The sequence below is a fragment of the Lepidothrix coronata genome, unplaced genomic scaffold, assembly GCF_001604755.1.
Source record: "Lepidothrix coronata isolate B3197 unplaced genomic scaffold, Lepidothrix_coronata-1.0 Scaffold268, whole genome shotgun sequence".
Lineage (NCBI taxonomy): Eukaryota > Metazoa > Chordata > Aves > Passeriformes > Pipridae > Lepidothrix > Lepidothrix coronata.
Genome location: NW_016690448.1, coordinates 160,130 through 170,020, shown reverse-complemented (window position 1 = coordinate 170,020; position 9,891 = coordinate 160,130). Strand labels below are relative to the sequence as shown.

The 9,891-nt window shown below is 61.1% G+C and overlaps 2 protein-coding genes across 2 annotated transcripts in view; one reads left to right on the top strand and one right to left on the bottom strand.

The window, feature by feature from the left end:
- The window catches only part of STARD10 (StAR related lipid transfer domain containing 10), a 7,862-nt gene extending 6,540 nt beyond the window's left edge, over nt 1-1,322 (bottom strand). Inside the window, exon 1 of the mRNA XM_017836048.1 lies at nt 1,110-1,322. Coding sequence (XP_017691537.1) covers nt 1,110-1,292 — 183 coding nt within the window. The 5' untranslated portion in view covers nt 1,293-1,322. The remainder of the gene's footprint in view (nt 1-1,109) is intronic.
- A 2,727-nt stretch (nt 1,323-4,049) lies between these two features.
- The window catches only part of CLPB (ClpB homolog, mitochondrial AAA ATPase chaperonin), a 53,085-nt gene continuing 47,243 nt past the window's right edge, over nt 4,050-9,891 (top strand). The window contains exons 1-2 of the mRNA XM_017835982.1: nt 4,050-4,653; nt 5,388-5,439. Coding sequence (XP_017691471.1) covers nt 4,050-4,653; nt 5,388-5,439 — 656 coding nt within the window. The remainder of the gene's footprint in view (nt 4,654-5,387; nt 5,440-9,891) is intronic.

The following is a 9,891-nucleotide window of genomic DNA, read 5'->3' as shown; positions in this document are numbered from 1 at the left end:
AGCAGTGTGAGCAGCGTGAGCAGTCTGAGCAGTGTGAGCAGCGTGAGCAGTCTGAGCAGCGTGAGCAGTCTGAGCAGGCCGCACCACCACCCGGGCTCGGCGCCGCGGGGAGGGCCGTGCCAACCACCACGCCAGGACAGCCTCACGGAGGTGCCAAAGGGACAAGGACACCAGCCAGAGGCTCGAGCATGACATGGTGGCCCGTGGCCACTGGCAACACCATTCAGACACTGCTCCTGTCCCAAGTTGTCCCTTGGATTCCTGGTGTCCCTGCTTTGCCAGAGGGATGAGCCAGGATGAGCACGGACCAGCCTGTGCCAGCACACCAGCACCAAGGGGGAAGGGACCCGCTGGGGACACAGTGGGGACATGGGGGGACACAGGAGCCCTGGGTGAGGGGATGGACAACAGGGACAACCCCAGTGACAGTGGGCTGGTGGCCACAGGCTCCAAGGAGTCCCCCAGCCCAGCCCTGGGGTGCAGCAAACTCTGGGGGTGGGTTCCTATGGGTAAAGTGGGGACAGGCAGCACCCAGGACCCATGGTCCCACACCCTGACGGTCCCTGTTTGTCCCTGTGTGAGTCCCCAGTCACCCCTCTGCAGCCTCCTTGTTCCCAGAGGTCCCTACTTGTGCCTGCTCATCCCACGGTGCCAGCTCAGCCCTGGGGCTGTGCTTGTTCTGGGGTCCCCACTCACCCCCAAAGTCTCTACCTGTCCTGGGTGCCAGCTTACCCCTGGGACCTCACCTGTCCTGAGGTCCCTGTTTGCCATCAGGGGCCAGCTCGGCCAAGTCCCTGCTCGCCCCAGGGTGCTGCATCACTCGAGGGGGCACATTATCCCCTTGGGTCCCCCGGGTGGTGCTTCACCCCCGAGTTCCCACTCACTATGGGGTCCCCAGTCGCTGTGGGGTCCCTGCTCGCTGTGGGGTCCCTGCTAGCCCCCTTCCAAGTCCAAAGTGCAGCATAACCCCAGGGTCCCCGTCGCCTCCAGGTGCCCCGCGGGGTCCCCGCGCTCCCCCCGCGCCGCTGGGTACCGCGGTCCCGGGGGGTGCCGGGGCGGGGTGTGTGTGTCTCCCCGTGTCCCAGGGGGTGCCGGGCGGGAGGTCTCACCTTGATCTTGTGGAGGGCGCGCTCGGGCTCCAGCAGCTGCACCCAGACCGCCACCCCGCCCTTGCTGTAGGTGAGGCTCCAGCCGCGCTCCGACTCGCACTGCGCCCGGAACGCCCCGAAGTCCCGGTCGTCGGGGATCTGCACGCTGTCGCGACCCGACATGCCGCTGTCGTGCCCCGACATGGCCCCAGGACGCCCCCGCCCCGCCGGTGCCGGTGCCGGTGCCGCGGGAGGCGCCCGCCCCTACGGCGGCATCGCCGTGCGCGGGGCGCGATGGGACCGGCGGGGGCGGGACGGGGCGGCACCGGGGCGGGGGGACCCGAGGGGGCCCGGGGGGCCCGGGGGGGACCCGGCAGGGAGGGGAGCCGGCGGCGATCCTGGGGGAGCAGAGCGGGGACCGGGAGCACCAGGAGGGAGGAGCCGGGGGGATCGTGGAGAGGGGGGTGGATGATGGGAGGGACACCGGGAGAACCAGGGAGGAGGAGCCGGGGGGAAACAGGGAATGTCGGGGAGGAGACCGGGAGCACCGGGCAGGGGCAGCCAGCGGGGGACGAGAGCACCGGGAGGGGAGAACCGGGATCAGGGTGGAAGGGCAGCCCGGGGAGGGGGCGACCGGGAGCAGCTGGAGGACACAGATGCAGACAGGGACACCTGTACTGTGCACCAGGGAAGGTTTAGGTTGGGTATTTGGGAAAATTTCTTCCCAGAAAGGGCTGTCCAGCCCTGGCACAGCTGCCCAGGGCGGTGAGGGAGTCCCCGTCCCTGGAGGGATTTAACAAACGTGGCATGTGGCATTTTGGGACATGGGGTAGTGGTGGCCTTGGCAGTGCTGGGGGAATGGTTGGGCTCGATGTTCTCAGAGGGCTTTACCAACCCAAACGATGCCACGATTCCATGTGGGGCAGAAGGGGACACGGGTGCAGGAGAGAGACCCGCAGCCCCTCTCCAGGCAGCTCTGCTGTGACGCTGTCGCTGTGGTCCCGTGCCCTGTCCCATGCAGCCCATGACCATTGTCCATCCTTTGTGCCAGTGCCGGGCCCTGCTGTGGCATCCCCACGGTGCCGTGGCAGGTGGGCATGCTGCCATTGGCAGTGCTGACTAGGATGTTATTTTTGGAAGAGCTCAGGCTTCCCATCCAGCTCTGAAAATGCTGCAGACTCAGGATATCTTTCTCTCTGCTTGGGAACACCAAGGAATTCTCTCCCAGCTCCCATGAATAACTGTGTAAAAGATGACGAAGCAGTGTGTCACGTGCCCAGACTGGCAAAGCCAAGCCCGTGCCGGCAGCAGGAAGGTGGTTGGCACCGAGCCCTTTACCCAGGGTGAGGCCTTTCCCAGGATGCAGTAACCGGAGGAGAATGGGGGTACAGAGGTGTCACCATGCTCAGCACCCATGGGGACACAGAGACCTGGCCTCGCTGGGCTCACCGTGCCACACCACTGCTCCTTCACCTGGGGAAAGGAGCCAAGGGAGCATTGGGCATCCTGTCCCACTGAACTGGAAACCCTGCTGCCAACCCCAGTGGGTGATGGCAAGGCTGGGGACAGGCAGGGCAGAGCACAGGGTGCTGTGGCTGGTGCAAGGGGACTCTCTCCCCTCGTCCTCCTCTCCCTGCCCTTCCAGGCAGCTCCACTGTGGAAATCTGGGGTGTTCCCACCCTGTTCCCAGGGAAGTGGGAAGGTGGGTGCCGTCACCCCGCAGCCCCTCCCAGCTGCCAGCAGGAGCACCCACATCCCCAGCCAGCACGGCAGGAACGGGGTGGGGGGGATGGACTGGGGGAACAGGGTAACTGGGCTGCAGGAGCCAGGGAGATGGGCTGGGGAGGGGAGTGGGGCTGGGGAACTGGGGGAACTGGGCTGTTGGAGCTAGAAGTGGACTGAGGAACTGGGCTTAAGGGAGCCAGCAGTCAGGCTGGGGGAACTGGGCTGGGGAACTGGGAGCACTTGGCTGATGGAACTGGGGGAACTGGGCTGGGGAACTGGGAGCACTGACCAGATGGGAGCCGGGGGAACTGGGCTGGGGAACTGGGAAGCGCTGGGCTGATGGAGCTGGGGGAACTCAGCTGGGGAACTGGGAGCACTGGGCTGCCTGTGACAACTGTAGCCCTGCTGACGCCAGTCTGGGTGCAGAAATGCCCATTTCTGACACCCCTCCAACTTCAGGGTCTTTCCATACACCCCGGCTCCCCTAAACCTCATCCCTTCTCTCCACTCCCAATCCTTATCCTTGCTCCACCATCCTGCATCTTCCAGCAGTGTGCAGTTAAATCAGGGATTCAATAATTCGAGCAACAAGCCCAATTCTTCCCAAAGGAAAAAAAAACATTTTTTTTCTTTTAATGAATTCCTTGGTTTTATTTTTCTCCCTAAAACGTACCTTCTCAGCAGCCCAGTTTAGCCCAGGACACGGAGCTTGTGGGGGAGCCTGTGGAAGCGCTGGGGTGAAGGCGGAATGGCAAACCGGGCAAGCGGCTGCTGGGATAATGGAAGGAGTGGGGGGAAACGGGGGGCCTGGGGGCGGAATAGGAACAGCCGGCGGCAAATCCGGGCTAAGGGTTGGCCCCGGTGATCCTCGCGGGTCCCTTCCAAGCGCGTGCCCGTGAGCGCGCACCTGCGATCGTGAGCGCGCCTGTCCGCGAGAGCGCGCCCGGCCCCGCCCCCGCCGCGCAGCGCCCCCTGCCGGGCCCCGCCGGCCGCGGCTCCGCTCCCGTCGCTGACGCCGCTTCCCCGGCATGCCCCGGGCGGGCGGGCCCCGCCGCGGCGCCCCCCGGGGGTTGTAGTCCGCTGTTGGCGACTACACCTCCCGGCATGCCTTGCGCGCCGCCCACGGCGCCGCACCGGAGCGCTGGCGGCCGCCATCTTGATCCGCCGGCTTCAGCGGCTGGGGGGAGGGGGGGTAAGGTGCGTGCGGCGCCGCGCGGCGCGGGCAGCGGGGGGACCATGCTGACCTCTCTGGCGCTCCGCCCGCCGCCGCAGGGGCTGGCGCGGCTCCTCCGGGCGCGGCCGTGGCTGTCACCGTCACGGGCGGCCTATGGCGCGGCGGCGGCGGCTGCGGCCGAGGGGACCAGGCCGCGGCTGCTCCAGGCTTTGGCCGCCAGGGGGCGCCGCGATCTCGCGCGGCCGCCGGCGCAGAGGCTGCAATGGCGGGTCACGGCCTGCAGGGGGCCGGAGGGGGCAGCGGGGCCGCGACCCCCGGCAGCGGGGCCCGGCCCGGGGGGCTCCCCCGGAGCCAGCGCGCCGGGCCCAGCGGGGGCCCCCGCAGCACAGGGCCCTGCCCCGGGCCCGGCCCCCCTGCAGCTCCCCCGGCCGCCCCCCGCCGGCCTGGCCAACACCAGCCGCTCCGTGCCGGGGCCGCCGCCCAACCTCGTGCCGCCATCCCTCGGGGAGCCGACGCCGCGGCCCGGGGATGCGGAGCAGCGCTGCTGCATCGCGGGAGACCCCGGCGGGCATCAGAGCGGAGCCGGGAGCTGCCCCCCGGCAGCGGGGCTGCCCGCCCTCATCGCCGCGCTGGCCTACTGCTACCTGCGGGACCGCCTGTCCAAGGGTGACTATCGCTGCTGGGGGCGTGCGGGGCCCTGCCTGGCGCGGAGCCTGCCTGCTGGCCCGACCTGGGGAGCTTCTAGGGGAGGGGTTATCCTTCGTGCTTCGGTGCCTAAAAGGCTACAGGAGAGCTGGAGAGAGACTTTGGCCAAGGGCCTGGAGGGACAGGACAGGGGGGAATGGCTTCCCACTGTCATAGGGCAGGGTTAGATGAGATATTGTGAGGAAATAATTCCCTTTGAAGGTGGTGAGGCTCTAGCACAGGTTGCCCAGAGAATCTGTGGCTGTCCCATCCCTGGAAATATTCAAAGCCAGGCTGGATGGGGCTTGGAGCAACGTGGGCTAGTGGAAGGTGTCCCTGCCATGGGCAGGGGGGCTGGAACAAGATGAGCTTTAAGGTCCCTCCCTCCCCAAATCATGCCTTTTTCCGTCTCCTAGAGCTGGGTGCTGCCCTTCCCCTCTCTAGCCAGGAGATGTCATTCTGAGCCTGTGGTGGGAACTCGCTGGCCCTGCTGTGGAAACCTCTGTCTCAGGCTGTGAGAGGCTGAGGTGACAGTGCACCCCACAGCCCCCTGTTTGCCAGGTGTTGGGGCGAAGGGCTTGGGGGTAACCTGCATACAGGAATAGCCCTGTGCTCACTGGGTGAGAGCTGTGAGCTCAGCCCCTGCACATTCCGGGGTGGGATGTCCATTTGTGTGTCTCTGTGCCAACCCCCTTTCTCTTCTTCCTGCATTTCAGAGGATGCTCTGCTGGAAGCTGCAAGGATCAACAACGTTTTGGAAGTCAACAGGTGAGCAGGGTTCAGAGCCACGTGAGAACACAGCGTGCCAAGGGCTGGGAAGGCAGGAAGCTCTGCCAGCACACGGAAAGGAGGGGCTCGTCCTCTCCACCAGCTGTGCCTCGTCACTCGTTCTTGGGATAGAGCAGCGGGGCTGGCTGCTCCCTGCCCCTGTGGGTGCTCACCTCGCTATCTCAGATCCAGAGCAGGTGTGGAGGGGTGGGGAGCACTGTTACTTGTGAAGTGGGACGTGGGTTGCAGATCCTCGTGCCGAGAGAGGACGAAGTTTGAGGCCGTGCTGTGCAGCAGGTATGAACATACCCCTCTGGGCCAGACCCTGCAGAGGCTCATTTCCGGGGATCTGTCTCTGAACAAACAGCCCTTGTGTGCCCCTCAGCCTGAGCCACGAGGTCTCCAGGGGCTTGTCTCCCACAAGGAGCATGGGAGAGAGCCCTGCCCAGCCAAGGAAGTCAGGGAGGTGAGTGGTTGGGTGGCCAAAGGCATATCTGATAGGGAGTGGAGTATCTCCAGAGCTCCAGCGCATGGCAACAGGCCTCTTGTCACAGTTGGGTATGCCTGCCCTGTTTGGGTGGTGCTGTGGCACCTTTCAGGACTGTCTGGCAGCATCACATTCCCCGAGGTGGTAACAAATGAACCGGTTTCGGTTTCTCAGGCCCAAGGTGTGACCGGTCCCCAGGAGGTATGTTCCTCCTGTGGCCAGACCTCTGGGGAGCCACTCAAAGGCTCCCTGGATGGTTTGGGAGCAGCAGTGCCCTGTCACTGACCACTGGCTGCAGCCATTGTCAGGGACAAGGTCTGGGACCGTAGGAGGAAAACAGGTTTCCTGGTAAACAGGAAGAGACGTGTGAGAACCCTGGAGCTGCTTGTTGAGGAGAGCCTGGTCCTTCTGCCTAGCCTCTCTCAGAATCCCAGAGGTTTCCCAGGCCCCAGGTGCTGCCCTCAGCTAGTATGAAATTCAGATTTTTTGGCAGCCTGGAAATTTGTGTAGGACAGGAAGAGACATTGCTACTCTCTTGTGTACACCACACACGTGTGTGTGTCTCAGGCTGAGATCTCCCACCCAGCACAGGCACCCAGGAGAGATGGGAGCTGCTGTCCCTGTGTAGAAGGGAAGGGAGGAGATGGAGAGGTGAGGAAAAGGAGAGGGAGGGGAGAGCCCTCCTGGCCTGCAGCCAGGGGATACTCCATCCAGTCTCCAGGATCTCAGATGAGGCAGCCTGGCTCTGCTGCACCCCAGGGCTGAGATCTGGCCTAGATCAAGGGCCAAAGAGGATATTGGTGTGCAGCTAATTGGCACATGTGTTCTGCTGCTTGTAATTGCAGGAAGCTGCTGCTTAGGGTTGTCTGGGTGATTTGTGAGCCTGGTCAGGCAGAGCAGCAAGAGGGCTGCTCTGTGCTCCTGCTGGTCAGGGCAGGGCTGGTGGCTGTACACCCTGCTGCACACCCACAGCCTCCCCTTTGTTTCTGTGCTCTGTCACAGAATTACAGAACTGTTTGGGTTGGAAAAGCCCTCTGAGATCCTCAAGTCCAACCATTCCCCAGCAACGCCAAGGCCACCACTGCCCCATGTCCCCAAGTACCACATTTACATGGCTGTTAAAACCCTCCAGGGATAGGGACTCCCCCACTGTCCTGGACAGCTGTGCCAGGGCTGGACAACCTTTTCCATGAAGAAATTTTTCTGAATATCGAACCTACACTTCCTGTGGCACAACTTGAGGCTGCTTCCTCTCGTGCTGTGACTTGTTACTTGAGAGAACAGACCGACCCTTTACCGGCTACATGCTCCTGTCAGGGAGGTGTGGAGAGCAAGAAGGTCCCCCCACAGCTCCCTCAGCTGCTCCTCATCACACCTGTGCTCCAGACCCTTCCCCAGCTCCTTTCCCTTCTCTGGACACGCTCCAGCACCTCAGTGTCTGTCTTGCCGTGAGGGGCCTAAAACTGCACACAGGATTTGAGTAGTGAGTCAGGCTTTGGTTACTTGGAACATCTGATCGTGGGAAGGCACTGTGAGGAGTGGGTGAGCCTTTACAGGAGCAGGTGTCCTGCATTGTACCTGTTGGAGCATTTTCTCTCACAGGATAACTCTGAGTGTTACACCTGAGGCTCAAGGGACGCTTGAATGCTTTTTAGGGTGAGCATAGATGTCATGCCAGTGGCTCACAGAGCGTGATGGCCTCTGGCCACCAGCCAGCATGTACCTTATCTCTGTCCTGAACAGCTGTGAGACATCTTCAGCAGTGATAGCGAGGGCAGGTTGGAGACAGGATTGGGAGATGATTTATAATTACATTTGTTTCCATTGCTCCATGTTTATATGATGCTGGGCCTGCATTTGACTGTGTGTATCTGAGTTGACAGACACCTGGGTTTTTAGGATAAACAGATGTTTTTCCTGTAAATGTCCCCTTTAATCTTTTCTTCTAAATGACCAAATTATCCAGGTCTGGGTTTCAGTGGAAGTTTTGTGACTGGTTATTGAGTTTGATTTGGCCCACGGCCCTGGGAACTCAGATACAGCAGCCCAGATTTCTTCATGTTGACTATGAAGTACTGCGGGAGTCTTGTGTGTGCTGTGCTTTCCTGTACTGGACAACTGGAAAACTGCCCTTTTTTTCATGCTTCTTGGTGTATTTTGGCCTCCCAGGACTGTTGGGGTTTGCACACTGAGTCACGGGCCGATATCTCCGCAGTCGGCACCCAGATGGCCACAGGAGACAGGAGACCTCATGCTTCTTTCCAGAGCAGTTTTAAAGCCTTAACTGCCCCTGTCTCTGGAAGCAGACACCAACACGCCTGGACGTGTGGGAGTTTGCGTGTGTTTGGAATACATCTGGGAACCATCAGGTGGTTAATTGCAACTGGTGCAGGTTTATCAGCAGAGCTGAGTGTGGGATAGTCTCAGCGAGCAGCTCTGGGTTTGGAGGAGAAGCAGTCCACCAGTGCTAATGTGGCCTGTACAACCATGGGAGCAATTATTCCCCTTCCCTCACAGCTCAGGAGCCAAGGAGCACCCAGGGAGATGTCAGGCAGCAGGTTACAAACAGAAGCTGAGTGCTGTCTTCCACAGCACATAAACTGTGACTCTCGGTGGATGCCAGGGAGTCTGACCCTTGAATTTGTATCTGTGCAGAGTGAGCTGAGCAGGTAACATGTGCCACCTCCAGTGGAAGTGTATTGTCACAGGTTAGTGTATTATGCTCAAATCCATCTGCAAACAGTGATGACTCATGTTCTTTTCCTGACTGTCTGCTGCTGGCCACTGCCAGAGCCAGGCTAGCAGGCCGGTGGGGTATTTTTCCAAGGCTCAGCTCAGCTGTTGCATTGGGGTGACTGACTGAATCAGGGCTCCTCTGTGTGAGGCTGCACGTTCTCTTCCAAACCTGGTGATCCCAACTGTAGAATCACTGAAGGGTTTGGGTTGGAGGGGACCTTAAAGCTCACCCACTTCCACACCCCTGCCATGGGCAGGGACACCTTCCACTAGACCAGGCTGCTCCGAGCCCTGCCCATCTGCATCTGCCCTACCCCACACTGTGCAGGTCCGTGTGTTTTCAGAGCACCGTGGTGTGTTACTGGCCCTGGAAGGATGGTGAGAAACAGCCGTGAGCTCTCTCCAGGAAGACAGCAGCCACACCAAAGGGATTTGAACAGCTCACCATGTCCTCCTGCCCAGGCAGATCCTTTCCCTGGCCTCTGACAGGCACTGTGCTTTCGTGTTCTGAGATGCTGTTAGGTTTGTTTTTCTTCCCTCCTCCTGCACAGCAGAGGGCAGTTCCTGAGAGGGTGGGCGCCGCCCGCCCTGCAGTTAAACAGTGACATATTGGGACAGGGCTGGGGGAAATGGTTAAGAGGCCAAGAGGAACAGAAGCTATTGTTGTTGCAAAAGTTCAAGTTTCCAGCTTCCTCTTCCTCCACCTGTCAGGAGGGAGTGCTGGGCATGCTCCCGGCACTGAGCACAAACTCAAACATGCCCTCTGGGCTCGGCAGTGTCAGCGAGTTAGTCACCCAGAACCCCAGCGGCGGGGTGAATAGGAGGCACATCTGTCCGGGGGCACTGGGGGGAGAAGGCTCGTCGGCTGCTGACGTGGGCTCTTTATCTCTTCTGCGGGGATCAAAGTGCTGAAGCTTTGGGAGCTGCTGTCTCGAGGTAAAAGAGGCCGTGTGCACAAAGCGGTGGGTGCTGCTCTGCCTGAACTGCTCCGGCAAATTCCAGAGCAGACGGTGATGTTCACAGAATCAGGGAACCACAGAGTGGTTTGGGTTGGAAAGGACTTAAAGCTCATCCAGCTCCAACCCTCTGCCGTGGGCAGGGACACCTTCCACTAGACAGGGTTTATCTGAAATCCTTAAAATACAAACACACCCCAAACAGAAACAGCTTCAGGGTTCTTCTCCGGAGTGGGTCCTGAATCACAGAATCCCAGAAGGGTTTGGGTTGGA